Consider the following 20,383-nt stretch of genomic DNA (forward strand, 5'->3'; position numbering starts at 1 on the left):
AAGCGTAATTTTCATATTTTGGACTTCGTCTTAAGAAAATTAGAAGAGAATATATATCTTGATTATTGCGAATTCAAATGCAAGTTGGTCATTAGAAAGGGTCAAAGGTTATTGTGGTAATATGTATGATGTAATTGAATTTGTAGTTGCATATGTCTTTGTATATAATAACGAATTCAGGATTCTGTAACACTATGTGTTAAAAAAGTAATTCAAAATTTTAGTTTTTTTGAGCCGGGGTAAAATAAAATAATTCAAACTTTTAGGCTTAAAATTTGTTGGTCCACTGTTACACCATGCGTAAAGCTAGTTGTGCCCCTGTTTGTATGTAACGATCTACATGTTATAGTTTGACGAAATTATTTATTTATTTTTCAAAACAGGCCTATTAGGCTCAAACGCGGGTATCCTAAAAGGCCTATCAGAATCTTATAAACACTGTCTAATGTATACACAAAGTCAGGCCCAAAAACCAATAATGATCAGGTCCAACTTGAGATTAGTTATTTGGAATAACCATAACCATTTTATTTTATTTCAGATGATCAGATCACAGGTACACTATCATTTCAACCAATTGCCCTTTATATTGTAGCAGCCGATAAGTCACGAAGCGATAAAGGTGCCGAGCTCGTGAATTTTTTTCTGATAGGTATATAGCATCTCATTAGGGTCTGTCATCACAAAGAGCAATAAACTTGAAGCCACTATCCAGTTCAACAGAAATGTGGTTCAAATCAACATGCAGACTCGTTATTTGTTTTTGGAACTTGGAGTCAAATATAAAAAAGGGTAAGTTAAACATCTGACATGAAAATTTAAATAAAATCCCCAAAACTTATACAGAAATTCCTTCTCCTATCATAAATAAATAAACTAAAACCAAACAATTTAAATAATAAAATACATGACATGTTTACATGGACATAGCAAAAGGTTTTAACCCTTTGTTTGTCAGCTTTGAATTTACATATAAAAGTGCTCCACTTATGATTTTTAAGAAAAATAAAATAGAAGTTCGATGTGGTCTGCTAACTTATTGCTCCAAGGCCTTTCCTCAACTGATAACAACAATGATATATACAGGATCCAGGCCAAATGGTAATATACACCTCTCTAGATGACCGAAGAACCGAAAAGCTAACTTATTGATCCAAGGCCTTTCCTCGAGTGATAACAATGATGTTCCGGTGACGAGTTGAACCACATTCGTCGACGGTACCTAATTAAGTTAGCTAACACCAACTTGGTTCTATCCAAGCATGATAGTTGAAATGAGTCTTTGCTCCCAAGAAACCCCTGAAACATTTTTTGACGATTTTCCCATCAAATGCGTGATACATGCGTGTTTCGGGTGAGTACCTCACTAGTTGCGGGAAGTATATCTTGTTCTCCATTTCAGGTGTTTTGGCATCGACGCAAACAGATGTTGTACCACCAATATAAATCGTGTGCTTCCCTATACCGTCTATTTTCTCCCATTTATCTGCACAATCGTTTCGCTTGAATAGCTCAACTTCTCCAAACTCACCAACAATGACTATTAAAAGATGTTCACCACAACTCATCATGAAATATTGTGTCGCCATAGAGTTGCAACTACTTACCGGTGCTTTGGTTAAAACAAATTTTCGAATTTCTCCTTCACCTAAAGTTTTGAATACGATAACTTGTCCTTCTTTACCCAATGCGTAAAGATCTCGGCCAATAAATGTTAAAGAATATATATAATCATCGTCACCAAGATGGAGAAAACGCCAGGATGGATCCAGAGCTCCTACAGAGTAGATGAAATACCGTTGTCCTTCGTTAAATGAAAACCCAGCAACCATACAATCAGAGGAATTAGGTGGTGCCGAGAAACATAAGCTTTTAATGCAACCAAATTCTGGAAGCTTATGAAGATCACTTGTGAAGGGGTTTAAAAACACCGGGCAATCAAATTCTCCGCTCCCAAACAACAACCAACCATACCTCGAACAATACATTTGGTTGTCCACAATCGATAGCTTGGAATCCTCCACAAAGTAGGTATCACCAGAAAACGGATCTGTAAAAGTCATAATCCCTCGATATTTATCAACAACCATCAACCATGGTGAGCTTAACGAATAGTTACGCAACCTTCTTGATGATGACTCGTCTCTCCACCGTATCGGAGGTGCTGCTAGACGACAGAGTTTGCACGCAGCACGAAAGTTCAGGTACTCCACACCGACACAATGTCCCATAATCATCTTCAAAACATCAAACGGAATATTGTGCAGGCATGATTCGTTATGCTTGAAAACCTCATATGTTACCACCTGCCCATCCTTTTCGGGTTTGACGATATATGTACATCTGGCTTCTACGTGATCGTCTTCCAGCCTACAAGATCAAATCTAACTATTATTAATTATTATTGTTATTAATATTATTATGATTATTATTATGATGATTATTATTATTATTAACATTATTATTACTTTACTATTACTAATATTACGTAGTTAATAAACAAAATTACGTGGTAGGTCATCGAGTTTGGGTCAAACCCAAAATTTGAAAACACACAGCTACGTTAAAAAACAAAAAGTTAAATAGGAAAGTTCAGTTTGGCGCAGGAGTTTGTCAACGGAAGTACCAAAAAACTCATCTTCTCCAGCGGCCTACTCATCTTTCAGGCGGCGTGCAAATCCGACACCAAACCACTCATCTTCTCAGGCGGTCTGCTACTCCAACACAAGACCATTCATCTTTCCGGCGACCTGCTACGCCAACACATAACCGTGAGTGACTTCTTCTTGGATATTCAATGGTGGTGTGTTCACCACTTCAGATTGTAACGACATTAGCTTTTACCATTATTCTCGTTAATAAATGTTTGTTGATCACACCACATAACATTTCTCATAGTCAAAAAACCATTAATTTCAAAAATATATGTGGTCCTATTTTTGAATAAAGTAGTGTCCTATGAAATGTTACTAGTAAAAAGTTAGAAAAAAAAGTGGGGTCTTTGACCCCACACATTTATGTAAACTCGCCCCTGTAATAATCACACTTTTGTGACTCATATCTCTTCGTTTCCAGCGATCAAGTGAATCATCTCTTTTGTAATTTCGGTCAGTACATCGACGTTTCTGACCCGAAATTGATCACTATTCATTAACTTCATAAAGCCGGATCAGAAAGAAATAAAGCCTAATTGATTCTTCACCAAACCCAGAACTCATCAATAACGGCATTTTGAAAGTTTCCTTATGGATTCCCGGTGGTTATTAATTCAATTGCGGTGGATCAAGATGGTAAATTCCATTGAAAGACAGGTTGTTGCGTTTTGAGTGTGGAAAAAGTTTTTGTTGTAAGAACATGTTTGTTGTTAGTGTTGAAGAGAGATGAGATAGAGAAAAAAATGGAAATGATAAATAATAAATAAATATTTCGCAAACGGACAAAAGGTAGAAAGGAAAAGGAGAGATAAAACAAAAATACTCATCACATGAGACGCCCATGACTAAAATTAACGGGATTTATTAATGGTCGTCAATGCGAGGGATCAACCACGTAACTTAGTGGCGAAATTAGAATTTTAAACAGTTGGGGTCACAAAATAGTAATGAGATATTCTAGTTATAAAAATTTAGTTGAAAAACTATAGTAAGTATATGTATAAAAGACTAAATTACCTTTTATCTTTTAGTCGAGCCTACATACAAATTTTTATTCATATAATGGACCAAATTTTGTTAAGGCCACTCACATAAATGAATACACAAAACTAGAATACACAACCAGATCAGATTTTTACATTTTTACATACTCTTTATATTATTTCCATATATGGATCGCTCTTAGAACACGCCGATACGGCACGCTCCCCCGGGTCCCAAGCTCCCTGATTTGAGTGACGTACGATTCGTACGTACGCACACTCAAAAGACGACCTTGTGGATAATGGAGGGAGCCCCGGATGTCCCGGTACCCGTTGAGTACGGCCTGTGGATGGAGTGGGTTGAGTAGGACCCCACTGATTTGTATGTGGCTCCGCCACTAATAAACTGACGTAACTAGCGCAAACCTCGCAGACTAACCACGTCAAAAAAAAAAAAAGTGGTTATCATACAATATTAGACAAAAGTCAGGACCAACAACTTAATTTTGTCTTATTATCATTTTCAATACGGAGTATTATTTTTATTATTATTATTATTATTATTATTATTATTATTATTATATTATATTATTATTATTATTATTTGCAATATAGAAGAGGTACAAACAGCAATATACAGTAGAAGATAGAACATAATAAATCAACTAAAATCATTACCTTCCTTCCCACATCAACACATAGGTTGTTGCGACCACTCGTGGAAGCATAGGATATTCGATGATGGTTCTATCTTTGACATGGTACGAGTATAATATTCCGTCCAATTCGTCACGAAAGTGTATATAACCCCCTAACTCAGAGGCAACTGCGGGGTTATAAAATATGGAGCGATCACGACCAAGATCTGCATAAAAGACGGCGTCTTTCAAGTCATTAATTTCTTCCCACAAAACTCGAGTGAGGTTTCGACATCTTCCACTGTCATACCACTCACGTCCCACTTCTTGAGGCATTCCAATTGTTCCCACTGTATGCCAGCAGTGTTTAATCGAAACAAATACACATCACAAATTTTCTTAGTGTTAGAGTGATAACAAACGGTGATGCAGAACAATTCCGTACCATATCCTTTAAAAAAAGAATCCCGATTGTAACGAAGACTAGAATCAGACCAAGGGCAAGCCCCAAACATCAATAGTTGAATCAACACTTCTCTGCCCCCCTTTACTACAATCTCAACATGTATGACAATAGGACAGATAAAACCGTCGGAATTTAAGGCATAAATTTTACCATTGCAACAATTCAGGCTATGTAGTAATTCACCGTCATATGTTATTCTCTTGAGTTGTTTAGCGTATGACATCTCAGTCCATCTCATCCTCTTTCTTTTGCAATTTAGCTGGCAAAAGACAAATGTAGATGCATCATTTCTCGTTAACAGGAGGACTGAAGTAGGATCATCGGGAGGAGCCGTCAAACAACATTCATCGATACATTCACCATCTCCATCTTTCAAAATCAGAGGGGGAAGACGTACAATCTTCAAACTCACTGGGTTCCAAAGAGACCACATAACATTATGTGGATGGTTTGATAGGATCAACCAGCCATGGAAACAACCTCGGATACGTGTCCCATAAAACTCAGGGATTTGTTGACATTCATATTTGTCCACTATTCAAATGTATAACAAGGACCCTTCGAAGTACTAAAGCATTTTCACTATTCGAAAATGAGGGTGGTTGGTGCCCGTAGATCTACCTTTAGGATTCGCGTCAATTAGTGTTTTTCACTAATTCTTAGGTTACCAAGCATAATAATAATAATAAGTACAGATATCCGGTATAAAAAAACAATCGTAGAATGTAGTTTCATGAACTTGTGCTTATTTTGTAAAACATTTATAAATTTGCATGTATTCTCATCCCAAAATAATTTAGATAGTAAAAATGGGACTATAACTCACTTGTGATAATTTTCGAATAGATGGTGGTAAGACTTGGCCTTTGACAAATTCACGAACCTAATAATAATATTCTTGTGTCAAGATATATATATATATATATATATATATATATATATATATATATATATATATATATATATATATATATATATATATATATATATATATATATATATATATAATTAATATTCCATACTTATGATACTTGTGATAATTTTAATTGTCCATTGTTAGTAGTCCAACGTTCGTAGTCTAATAGTCTAATAGTCCAATAGTCCAACAGTATGAATATATATATATATATATTTATATTTATATATATATATACATATATATATATATATACATATATATATATATACATATATATATATATAAATGTGTATATTGTGTTAGAATTCACTAACACTATAATATATTGTCTTAATATAATAAGACACATAATATGTATATTGTCTGAAGCAATCCGCGACCCATTGTATACATGTCTCAGGCTCGATCACAACTCAAAGTATATAATATTTTGGAATCCAATTCGACCCACAGCTAACTCGAAATTACTGCCAATGGTGTCTTATAGTTCGTTCCAATAATATATATAGAAGAAATCAAAATGATATGTCAAAACGCTGTATACGGATCCACGGTGATCAAGTCATTTATATATATGGTGCCTTACGATCTTTATTAAGACTATAATATATTGTCGTAGAACTTAATCATGACTATTATAAACTGTATTTCCATAAGTTCGGGAACAAGACATGTATAAATACATGTAGGATACAAGGTAAGTTAGCTAGGATAAGGTTAGCATCCATTTTTATTAATCAAAACCGTAGCTAAAAACAAACAAAAATATCCAATTTTGTTTTACCCATAATTTCTTCGTTACAAATCTGTTTTGAGTGATTCGACTTGCCATGTGTGATGACCCAGAAATTTCGACTAAATTTAAACTTAATCTTTGTATGATTAACATTTTCGACACGATAAGCAAAGTCTGTAAAACTGAATCTCAAAATTTTTGAATTACTTTTATATATTTAAATACCCTTCGGTTGTTTTCGACGATTCGCGAACAATTATATGTAAATAGATACATATATACTATAACATGAAAAGGTAACAATGTATTAATTGTTTGATATCGTACATTAAACTTATTGGTTTAAATATCTATTTGAATGTATATGATAAGTTGAAATATTTATTATTAAAATTTATTTATAAATAACTTCCAATGTGTATTTAAAAACTGATTTATGTATATTAAAAAGATATATACATATATATAATAAACGATAGTAACATTCGTTTATTGATTCAATTGATATTTAGATAAGTTAACTAAAGCGTTTAAGATGAACCAGTTAAACACTAATTTGTTACAGTGTTTTCAAATTGCCACATTACTCAAAATGCTACAGTGTTTTCGAAAATCACTATTTGCTACAGTGAAATTGACTTTGCTACAGTGAATTGCTACAGTAAACTTTGCTACAGTAAACGCTATTATAAAAATGTATTTTAACAAATTAAAAAGGTTCAAATTATTGATGAAGAACGTCTAAAAATGACAAGAGTACAAGTTGCGGAACGCAAAGTACACGATATAAAATAGTACGCAAGGACGTCTGAAAATCCGGAACCGGGACCCGAGTCAAGAAGAAACACCCGACGCAACGGACCAAAAATATCTAGTCTACTATGCACAAGAATAAAATATAATATATAAATAATTATATTAATTATTTATATATTTATATTTATTTTGTATTATGTCGACAAGCTAGGAGCCAAAACAATGTGAGCTGTCCCTGGTCCTCATGCGAGTCGCATGGCCAGAAGGCCATTTCCATGCGAGTCGCATGACTCCAGATTTCAGGCCAGGTTCTATAAATTGCAACATTTTCTGCCGAGTAAAGAAAGAAAAAAAAACACACACATACATATTACTCCGTATTTATTTTATTTATTATTTATATTATTATTATTATTATTATTATTATTATTATTATTAATAAGATTATTATTAATCTTATTATTTTTTTTTATTATTAGTGTTATTATTTTTGCGATACAAAAATAATAATGTACATCAAATATTACGACGGAGTGCTGTCCAAGTAATTTTCAAAATGAGTTTTCGAGCAAGCTAGAGCTAAGGAAATTATGGGTTATTGCCAAGGAGGTTATGAGTAATGTTCGGGGGTATTTTTTGTGAATCAAACCTCGTGTTAATCATCTCCGATGCGTTTACGTGCTTTCCTGCAATATTGTATATCAATATTAAATAGTGAGTTTCATAAGATCCCTTTTACTCTCTACATTTTTGGGCTGAGAATACATGCAAATGCTTTATTAACTGATATATAATATTTATATGTGTGAGTTTCATTTGCTCCCATTTTAATTGCTTTTGCAATATATATTTTTGGGCTGAGAATACATGCGCAGTTTTATAAACTGTTTTACTAATTGGATACAAATACTAAAACTGATTTTGTGTGAGTTTCATATGATCCCTTTTACTCAATATATTTTTGGGCTGAGAATACATGCGACTGTTTATAAATACTAAAAATACTAGATTTATATGCGTGAGTTTCATTTGCTTCCTTTTTAATTGCTTTTGCAATCTATATTTTTGGGCTGAGAATACATGCACTTTATTTTAAACGCAATGGATACAAGTACATACTAAATTCTACACCGAGTTTGAACCGAAAATCCCTTAGCTTTGGTAACTAGTAACTGCCGGTTATAAGAACTGGTAGGCGCGAGTAGTTATATATGGATCCATAGGGCTTGACATCCCCGTCTGTTCCAGGTATAGAAAGAAACTCTAGCCTGAACTATAAAACAGACGTATACTATTTGAAGTTAGTACACGTTGGATTGCGTGTATTGTACATGTTGGTTGCATGTTAAACGAGGGGTACTTATTATAAACGTTAAAGTTTAGTTACCAGGGTTCTCAACTTTGTAGAACCGATTGATAAACGTTTCGGATGAAACAACTGAAATCTTGTGATCCACCTTTTATTTAAAACATAATGATAAACGTTTTGAATAAAACAACTGAACTTTTGTAATCCACATTGATATACGGATTATGTGTAATATTAAAACTATGAACTCACCAACCTTTGTGTTGACACTTGAAGCATGTTTATTCTCAGGTTTCTAGAAGTCTTCCGCTGTTTGCTCATACGTGATACAAGTTATGTGCTTGGAGTCATACATGCTATATACAAGAAACTTGCATTCATCAAACCATTACCATGTATCTTATTTTGACTGTATTGTCAACAGATGTATTATTGTAAACCATTTAAATGGTGATTGTCTATACGTAGGAATCATCAGATGTAAAAAAAACCTGGAATTTATATATTCATTTATGAAATACCTTTTCAAACGAATGCAATGTTACAAAACGTATCACATAGAGGTCAAATACCTCGCAATGAAATCAATGAATGACGTGTTCGTCCATATGGATTTGGAGCGATCGTCACACCATGGTTTTGTATCGAACCGTTATTTATTAATCTAAACAGAAAAGTATATGTTTATAGTTGAAAATACAGCTTAGGTGTCAAATACAAGAAGATAGTCATATCCGTCGTAAGAACGACATCTTGATGACCCTTTTGAAAAACATACTTCCAATTAGAGTTTAGCCATGGATTTTGGATATATTTCATATCCATATAAAATAAGATTTTTCACCAAAGAAAATCTTTTAATTCAAAGTTTAAGATAGGTTTTTAAAATTAAACCCAAAACAGCCCCCGATGATCTATGACGGCGTATGTTCAGTTTTAAGGTGTTGTTTGTGATGACCCGGGAATTTCTGACCAAATTTAAACCTAATCTTATTATGATTACTACACGATAAGCAAAGTCTGTAATGTTATAGTCTCAAAACATTTGAACTATGTTCCTGTATAGGATTGACCTTTGACTATTCCTGACGATTCACGAACAATTATTGTTAATTAAATATGTATGTATGTATATATATATATATATATATATATATATATATATATATATATATATATATATATATATATATATATATATAAATGTAATTATATATAATTTGAAATTATAAAATATAATCTAAACATTATAATTAAAGGGGTGAAATATGATACAAAATAATTAAGTGTAAATTTAAAATGAATTTATATATATATATATATATATATATATATATATATATATATATATATATATATATATATATATATATATATATAATTCTATGTGTTAATGTTAGAATATTAATTATGCGATGTATGTTAGTATACATATGTATATATTACATAATTAATAAATATGTAATATTATTATTTAATATAATAAGTATAATTATAAGTTAAATTATAGTTGTTAAGGTAATACTATATAATGTAATATATAAATGATAAGGATTCAATATATTATATAAAGTATATACATCTATATGAAATTAGGTAAGTATAACTTGTTATAATATTATTATTGTTAATATTATTATAACTAACAATATTATTTGTGCCATTAATAATAATACTACTTTTATTATTTTCATTAGATAATATATATATGAAGTTGATACATATAATTTGTGATAGTATTATTAGTACTAATATTATTATTATCATTATTAATATCATTACTATATTATTATAATGAGTATGAAAATTATGATTAAGATTATTATTATTACTACTTAGTGTTATTATTATTATTAATTAGTATTATTGTTAATCTTAATATATATATACAAATTATTATTGTTTATTTAATAAAAACAGAACTTGTTCAGCGAATCTGTTATATCAATATCTGTATATTTTTTTACTAACCATATTATTATTAACATATTTATTTATAATTATTAATTATTAATGTTAATTAATTAATTTTTGGATATAAAGTCTAAATCAGAATTACATCGATATAATCCATCTTTTTCTCTTCAATATTTGTTTTGTCTGCAAGAATCCAAATGATCGATCAATTTGTCATTCTAAAACAAAAGCAGTTAGAGGTATTATTCAACTTTTCATTTTTTTATCTATTTTACGTACGAACAAAATTCTCCTGTCGGATTCTTGCTATAAAGATTAGCTAATTCACGCTATAAGAGGTAAACCATCAAAACGTTACATCATCACCCTCAATTATCATTTGAGATAACTTCAAATCACTGAATTAAACTAATTTGGTTATCTTTTTTTTACAGCTCGAAGATATCCCTGTTTCATATTTTTTTTTCAAAACACAAAATCGAGTGAAACTGTAAAATCCAACAATGCAGTTGTCTTGGAAATCATTTATTTAATCTACCTACAAAATCTCAAACTCCAATTCTTTATCATGACTTCAAATTTTTGAGTCAAACTTTTGAAATTTAAAAGTCAACGAATGTTCTAAGATCGAATTGAAGCTGTAGTTGTTATTTCTGATAAAATTATTGATTCAGAAAGTTTCTAATGATAATTTAACATCTTTTTCATGTTGGAGTCGTGGTTTAAAACGTCCTCAATTTCAAAATCAATGTTGATGTTCATACGTTTTTTTTTTCTGTTACCGCTGTTCTATATTTTTTTTTTTTATAAATCGAAGTATTTAGCAACAGAGAGTAATGTTATTTCAATTAGAAGATATAAAAGTCGTTAAACTTGTTTGGGAATTGGATTAAACTCTGATCGATATTTTTTTTTACAAATGGAGAAGAAGATAAAGGAGATAATTAAATTAGGGGTTAAATAATTTTAGATGCTGTAATATTTCGGAAATAGGGCGACATCCCAACTGGTTTAGTGTGTTTGTAGGAGAGCGGGTGGTCACGGGTTCGAGTCTTGGCGGAGGCGTTATTCTTTTTATAAACTTAATGAGGTAGTCCATTATCAAATTATTGTTATTTATTATTATTATTACTATTAATTAATATTATTATTGTTATTGTTATTATTATGATTATAATTATAATTGTTATAATTAGTAATATAAGTGATATTAATGTTATTATTATTGTAGTTTATCAATTAAGTATTTTTATCATTATTATAGTTATTATGATTATTATTATTATTATTATTACAAGTATTATGAAAATAATATAAATTAGTATTATTTCCATAAACATTTGTATTAGTAACATTCTATAATTATTAGTATTATCATTACGTATTATTATTATTATTATTATTATTATTATTATTATTATTATTATTATTATTATTATTATTATTATTATTATTATCATTTTTAATAATGTTAACAAATCATTAAAAGCATTGTTATTAATATTATCACGAGTATCATTATTAGATAATTATTAAAATTTTATCATAAACATCTTTAATAGTAAAATTAGTATTTTTACAATTATTATTATTAATATCATTATATTTATCACTGAATGGATTTTTAACATTTTTATTTTTAATAGTAATAATAAGTATTATCAATATTATCATGTTGCCATTATAAATATCATTTTAGTATTAGTACAATTATTAGTTTTAACAAACAAACGATATATATATTTTATACATTAAACATAACAAAATTAATATTTTCACATACAAAATAAATACATGAAACACACACACACACACACACACATACACACACACACACACACACACACACATATATATATATATATATATATATATATATATATATATATATATATATATATATATATATATATATATATATATATATATATATATATATATATATATATATATATATATATTGATATAAAAAAGAATATAACTAATAAATTCATATGTATAATTATTCGATTACAACTATGTATATTAATAAATATACAAATGATATAGGTTCGTGAATTCGAGGCTTACCCTGCATTGTTCAGTTGTTCAATATAGTCATATGTATTTTTACTACAAAATACATTAGGTGAGTTTCATTTGATTCCCTTTTACTCTTTACATTTTTGGGGCTGAGAATACATGCAAATGCTTTATTAACTGTTTTACAATAATTATATGCGTGAGTTTCATTTGCCTTTTTACCCTTTATATATTTTTGGGCTGAGAATACCTGCGCAATTTTTATAAATGATTTACAAAATAGACACAAGTACGTGAAACTACATTCTATGGTTGAATTATCGAAATCGAATATGCCCATTTTTATTAAGTCTGGTAATCTAAGAATTAGGGAACAGACACCCTAATTGACGCGAATCCTAAAGATAGATCTATTGGGCCCAACAAGCCCCATCCAAAGTACCGGATGCTTTAGTACTTCGAAATTTATATCATGTCCGAAGGAGGATCCCGGAATAATGGGGATATTCTTATATGCATCTAGTTAATGTCGGTTACCAGGTGTTCAATCCATATGAATGATATTTTTGTCTCTATGCATGGGACGCATATTTATGAGAACTAAAAATGAAAATCTTGTGGTCTATTAAAATGATGGAAATGATTATTTATGTTAAACTAATGAACTCACCAACCTTTTGGTTGACACTTTAAAGTATGTTTATTCTCAGGTATGAAAGAAATCTTCCGTTGTGCTTTTGTTCATCTTAGAGATATTACTTGGAGTCATTCATAACATATTTCAAAAGACGTTGCATTCTAGTCATTGTGTTCATCAAGATTATTACTAAGTCAATTATAGTTAGATATATTATAAAATGGTATGCTTGTCATCAACTTTTGATGTAATGAAAGATTGTCTTTTCAAAAACGAATGCAATGTTTGTAAAATGTATTATATAGAGGTCAAGTACCTAGCGATGTAATCAACTGTTGTGAATCGTTTATAATCGACCTGGACTTCGTCTGGATGGATTAGGATGGGTCTTCACATTCTTCGTGTTTACAAGTTTTATATCCTTATGTTAGCTTGACATACTGTCATAATACATGTGTTGAAGTATTTTAAAAGTCAAGTTAGAAGGATTAAGTTTGTTTGTGAACAAGTTTAGAATTAATCTAAACTATGTTCTTGTTGTTGTAAGTTATAAACTCATAATAAGATAGCTATATGGATATGAATCGAAAAAGATTATGAATAAGGTGACTACCTAAAATTAAATGAACAAAGTTGCTGATAAAATAAGATAATAATCTTGTGATCAAAGATATCCTTGATGGCTTGTAATCCTTGGAGTAGAATCATAGAATGAACAAAAGTTCGAATAAGATTTCTATCTTGAATTAAGATAGTTATAAGTATATGAATTGAACCAAAACTTATATATGATTCTTACCTTGATAAAGAGGAGTATATGAGTTAACAAAGTGTTCTTGAAGCTAGTTTATGATCAAAGTGAATGAAGATTTTCTAGTACTTGAAGTATGTGTGTTTAAAGAGTGTTTAAAGAGTAAGAAATGGAGAGAATACTTGGAGTTATTGTGTGTGAGTATTATGATAGTGAAGGTAAGTTAAATAGCTGATATGAATAAGTAAAAAGAGTGTTAAAAGTCGTGGTTCATGCATATGGTTAAGAGACTTTATCAAAATTTGGAATATAACATAATAATGCAAACTAGAAGTTAAATGTTGGTTCCCACAAGTCTCCATCATGTTTATCCTTGTCTTGTGACTCATAGGGCTGCTAAGGAGGCTATAATTGGTATTTTATATTGGTATATACTCATAGTATTTAAGTATGGAAGTTGGGTATGATACGGGTGTAAATACCGAATGAATACGAATAGAATTCATGATGGAATTGAATGAGATTATGAGTATAGCTATCTTTGTTGAGTATAAGTATGTTAGTATATATGTTTAAGTCCTTTAAAAGTTTATTAATACATATTAATACAATACATATACATACATTTTAATTTAGAAGTTATTACAACGTTAATCGTTATATATATGTATATAGTCTTGAAGTCTTTAAGTTAGTAATCTCATTTTATGTATATAACCAATTGTTAATATATGTAATGAGATACTTAAATATCATTTAACAATCATGAGTATATATTTATATTCATATATACGTCATTAAATAATTTTTTTTATGAATTATGACGTTCGTGAATCGTCAGACGGACGGGGTGGCCAAATGTTTGTATAAAATTTATTTCAAATAACCAAGTCTTAATGAGTTTGATTGCTTAACATGTTGGAAACATTAATTATGTAAATATTAATCTTCTATATAGCGGAAAAATCCGGGTCGTTACATTACACACCCGTTAAATTAAATTTCGTCCCGAAATTTAGAATAGTACCTAGTTAACGTGCGATATCGGAAAACAAATGTGGGTACTTCAGCTTCATTTGGTCTTCTTGTTCCCAAGTGAATTCAGGTCCTCTACGAGCATTTCACCGAACCTTAACGATTGGTGTCTTACTTTGTTTGAGTCGTTTGACCTCACGATCCATAATTTCGACGGGTTCTTCGACGAAATTTAATTTCTCGTCAATCTTAATTTCGTCTAAAGGGATAATGAGATCTTCGGTAGCTAGGCATTTCTTTAGGTTCGAAAAATGAAAGGTGTTGTGAATCTTTTCTAATTGTGGAGGTAGTTCAAGTCGATAGGCCACTGGCCCAATGCATTTTTCGATCTTGAATGGCCCAATGTATCTTGGGCTCAATTTTCCTCGCTTTCCAAAACGAATAACACCTTTCCAAGGTGATGCCTTAAGCATAACCATATCACCCTCCTCAAACTCTAAAGGTTTCCTTCTAACATCCGCGTAGCTCTTTTGCCGACTCCGGGCTATTTTTCAATCGTTGCTGAATCTGAATGACCTTGTCGGTAGTTTCCTGGATAATTTCTGGACCTCTAATCTGTTTTTCCCCCACATCACTCCAACAAATCGGAGACCTGCACTTCCTCCCATAAAGTGCCTCGAATGGTGCCGCCTCAATGCTAGAATGATAGCTGTTGTTGTAGGAAAACTCAGCTAACGGTAGATGTCGATCCCAACTGCTTCCAAAATCAATAACACATGCTCGTAGCATGTCTTCGAGTGTCTGAATCGTCCTTTCACTCTGCCCATTAGTTTGTGGATGATAGGCAGTACTTAAATCTAGACGAGTTCCCAACGCTTCGTGTAATGCCTGCCAGAATCTGAAAGTAAATCTGCTATCACGATCAGAGATAATAGAGATTGGTATACCATGTATAGAAACAACTTCTTTTAGGTATAATCGTGCTAATTTCTCTATACCATCCTCTTCTTTTATTGGCAGAAAGTGTGCTGACTTAGTAAGACAATCGACTGTTACCCAAATCATATCATAACCACCTGCGGTTCTAGGTAACTTAGCAATGAAATCCATGGTAATATTTTTCCATTTCCATTCTGGGATTTCAGGTTGTTGGAGTAGGCCCGATGGTTTCTGATGTTCAGCTTTGACTTTAGAACAAGTCAAACATGCTCCTACATATGTGGCTATATCGGCCTTCATTCCTGGCCACCAAAAGTTTCTCTTGAGGTCTTGGTACATTTTTCCCGCTCTGAGATGTATTGAATATCTGGTTTTATGTGCTTCATCTAGTACCACTTTTCTTAAATCTCCATTCTTTGGTACCCAAATTCTTTCAGCTAAATACCTGGTTCCGTCTTCCCGATTATTAAGCTGTTTTTCTAATCCTTTGGGTATTTCCCTTCCAAAAATTCCTTCCTTCAAAACCTCCTGTTGTGCCTCTTTTATTCGAGTAGTAAGATTAGTATGAAGAATCATGTTCATAGCTTTTACTTGAATATGTTCTCTTTCCTTTCGACTCAAGGCATCGACTACCACATTCGCTTTCCCCGGGTGGTAACCGATTTCACAATCATAATCATTTAGCAGCTCAACCCATCTACGCTGCCTCATGTTTAGTTGCTTTTGATTTAAAATATGTTGGAGACTTTTGTGGTCGGTGTATACGATAAACTTGACCCCATATAGATAATGTCTCCACATCTTTAATGCAAAAACAACGGCGCCCAATTCCAGATCATGTGTGGTGTAGTTTTGTTCATGAATTTTGAGTTGTCGAGAAGCATATGCAATCACCTTCTTCCGTTGCATAAGAACACACGAAAAACCCATTCTTGATGCGTCGCAGTAAATAACAAAATCTTCCATTCCATCAGGTAACGATAAAATAGGTGCCGTAGTCAACTTCTTTTTCAACAATTGGAAGGCACCCTCTTGTTCTGAAGTCCATTCATACTTCTTCCCCTTATGTGTCAAGGCAGTTAAAGGTTTGGCTACTCGGGAGAAATCTTGAATAAATCTCCTATAATAACCGGCTAAATCCAAAAATTGACGAATTTGCGTTGGAGTTTTCGGGGTTTCCCAATTTTTGATGGCTTCGATCTTGGCGGGTGATGTGTAATTTCGTACTCTAAATCATTAGCAAAATACCTATCGATTATCACACAATACAGGCAACTATAACCAGTTCGTGTAGTAATTAAACAAGTATTTGACCAATTCGTTCCACAGAGAGCAGGTAATTGAAAACTTGAACTATTAATTATTCTAAGATTTAAAAGGGGGTTTTGTTGTAAAACTGATTAAACGCGAAAGTAAATTAAACTTAACTCAATAAGAAACAAAGGTATCCACTTAGCTACAATTCCCTAGGCTAGAATTGCTCGTTTAAACTCGTTAAGTAAAGAATTATGATGATGTGACACTGTATTTATCTGTCGATTCCTACAGTTTAAGACTAATAACCTAAGTATAACTGTCGTTAACCTAGAGTTACTAACCAATTCACAATGATATTACTCAAGATTACAATCTAACTTAGGTTGGTTTGGTGTCCCTTACAACCTCACAATTATTGCAACTAATTTCAAGCTCAACCACTATACGATTAATTTTATTATCGGTGTCCCTCATAAAATCTCACGTATTCCTAAATTATTCACGTTCAATAATCTAGTAAAAGCTATTAATCAATTTAACTGTCGTTAGTTAATCAATAACTTCCGTGATCTAACAATCAATAAGCTTTATTAATGGTGGATCTTAGCTAGACATAAACTTGTGTAATTTTAATTAATTGTTATTAACCAAAAGATCGCAATCCATCACCTAGGTTCATGCATCTAAGCGGATACTAAATATTTAGCTACTCATGGTAAAGTAAAGAACAAATAAATAAGAAGAACAATTAAACATAATCATTGAATTGAAGAACAAATTAATAAAAGTAATTAAAGTTAATACAAAGATTAAACTAACCAAGAATGATATTGTAGCTTAAACCCTTGTAAAATAATGAAGAAAGACAAAGAAATTCGTAACTAATGTTGATGCGGAAGAAAATTCGTAAATAAAACTGCATAACCCTAATTTGGGGTAAAAATCGTGTATTTATAGAAGCTGAAAAATAACTGGAACCGACCAAGGGTCGCAATCCGCGACACCTCTATCGCGATCCGCGATAGTCTGAAACGCGATAAGACAGCCTGGGTCGCGACATTTTGATCAGTAAGCCCTCCTTTTCCAAGTCGCGTTCTGGTGCATTTTGTCACGTATCATGATAACCAAAATGCGATAAACATCATCCTGAAGCGATGGAAACTGATTTTTTCACTCGAGACGCGTTTGTCTTCAACTCTAACTCCGTTTTGGCTATATCTTCAATAAAAATCATCGTTAATGAGCCAACGAACCATAACTTGACACTTTCTTCATATTAAGCTCAACTAACTCGATATCTCCATCAAAGTCTTTAAAATATCAACAAATGGACCAAGATAACGCCCAAAATATATGCATGAAAATGGCGTTATCAAAATCCCCCACACTTGAACCTTGCTTGTCCTCAAGCAAGTCAATCTCGAACCAATAAATGTACGTATAATCTTCAACAAATTTCCGCAAGATTCAAGCCTTCAAATCAATTCGCCACAAGCTCTCGTACTCTTCATCTTTTCACAAATAAGCTTATTTCCTCACAAAACAATTCCTCACATTCCTGTCACTTACAAAACAACATACAAACCATCAAACGCACCCCCTTTCTCCCCCCATTTTCATTCAAACACTTTTCAAAATCAATATCCTAAGTGGCCCTTATTGCAAACAAATTTTCATAAAACATCCTTTCTAGGTCATGAATTGAGATGTAAAGACAATTTGGGTTGAGAACTCAAACTCCAAAAATTTCCATAACTTTACTTCTTAACAAAAACCTTTCATCTCAAAGCCTAAACTCTTTTCACTTAACTTTCCGTAAAAATCACATTACTAGGCTTTCAATATCCTTCTTTTCTTTGCATCAATCAACCCTTAAGACCTACTTTCCAACCTCAATAACTAATCACCAATAAACATTCAAATACAATTGGTGTAAAATGATTACAAATGATAAAAAAACAATCTTACGTTATAAGGTTTAGTATTTGTAACATGACCCTTATTCGCATCAAGATAGTTCTCTAACAATATTTAAGGCACTATTGCAAATTTCAATACTTCACAATTTAATCAGAGATCCAGTTATAAATAGATTCATACCTGTGTTTATGTAGGGAAATCCGTTTAACTTTTTAACTCTCTTGATTCCATTTCATGCTTATAATTTCTAAATATGCAAGCTATCCACATACTGGTCACATCTCTCTTATCCAAAGTACCCTGCAAAGGTAACTCTTCCCAAGGTCTAGTCTTACTAGGTATTTCCCACATCATGAGCCAAAGAGGATCACTGCTACATAAATATGAGACGAGTACCTAAAGATGATCACCTTGCCTTGAGATAGTAACGTCCTTGACCCGTGTAGCGAACCTTCAACCAACCGATCTCAAACCGGAAAAAGGTCTTAGGTGGTTAGGTGATCTAGCACCCCAAAGGATCTATCGGCTCGAGTCTTAGAAACTACTACTTATGCTCGGATCTCATAAGCATTTTTTCTTTCTTTTTTTCATTTTTTTTTCAATAGTACTCTCTTTGAATGTCTTCCTCGTCTTCAATTTGTGACTTTGTAGAACCCGCAATGTATGATGTAGCGGATGGTTATATGATGTGATCGATGATAATGAATGATTTGTTGTAGGAAGTCTTTAACTCATGACATAAAGCAATACCATTCACACCATAGTCGGTAATAGCCACCCCTTAAAGGGTCCATTGGAGTCAGAGATTTGTGATTTTTCCTCTTCAAGCTTACATACCTAGCACTTATGAGCATAACACTTCTTTAAGGGAATCAAAAAGCCATAAACACAAAATATGAAGCCATTTATATCCTAATCTCTAATTAAACCATTTTTCTCGCATTTTACCCTAAAGCCCTAAATACCGTTATTCTTCATTTCTTGACACAAATAAGTTGCATTGTCATCTTTGAAACAAAAACTAAACTAGATAAGATAAGATTAAATTTTTAACATTTTTAACCAAATTTATCCAACATTTATCCCTTTTTACTTTCACCTTTCATCAATTATCTTTCCTCAAGCACTTATATACTCAAAATTCCTAAGTCATGGTCAAAAAGGTCCTTAATAAATAACAAACCACTAACAATTTGCTTAAAACTAATAAACCTCACCGGCCAAAACCAAAAATTCCAAGTCAATCCCTAATCACTACGGGTGCTCTCATGGGTAAACATCTCAATTATAACCTTAAAAAGTTTAAAAATTCCAAAAATTTTGACCACTAGGCAATTAAAACATGCAAAAATTTCAAAAATCCGCGAGAATTTATCTCTCCCCCCACACTTAAGATCATGTAATGCCCTCATTTACATGAAATCATAAAATCAAAAATAAATTCGAGAGGACAAAATAGTGAAAAAGGGAAAAGAAAAACCCAGATTTTTAGATCCGTATATCG

At 31.8% G+C, this 20,383-nt stretch overlaps 1 protein-coding gene across 1 annotated transcript; it reads right to left on the reverse strand.

The window, feature by feature from the left end:
- Nucleotides 1–872: 872 nt before the first annotated feature.
- LOC139863314 (uncharacterized) lies at nt 873–5,174 on the reverse strand. Its single transcript, XM_071851948.1, has 3 exons — nt 4,721–5,174; nt 4,316–4,625; nt 873–2,370 (listed from the first exon to the last, which is right to left on the reverse strand). The coding sequence occupies exons 1-3, from the start codon at nt 5,172–5,174 to the stop codon at nt 1,236–1,238; spliced, it is 1,899 nt and encodes a 632-aa protein (XP_071708049.1). The 3' UTR covers nt 873–1,235.
- Between the last annotated feature and the right edge of the window lie 15,209 nt (nt 5,175–20,383).

Source organism: Rutidosis leptorrhynchoides, chromosome 8 (genome assembly GCF_046630445.1).
Source record: "Rutidosis leptorrhynchoides isolate AG116_Rl617_1_P2 chromosome 8, CSIRO_AGI_Rlap_v1, whole genome shotgun sequence".
NCBI classification, from domain to species: Eukaryota; Viridiplantae; Streptophyta; class Magnoliopsida; order Asterales; family Asteraceae; genus Rutidosis; species Rutidosis leptorrhynchoides.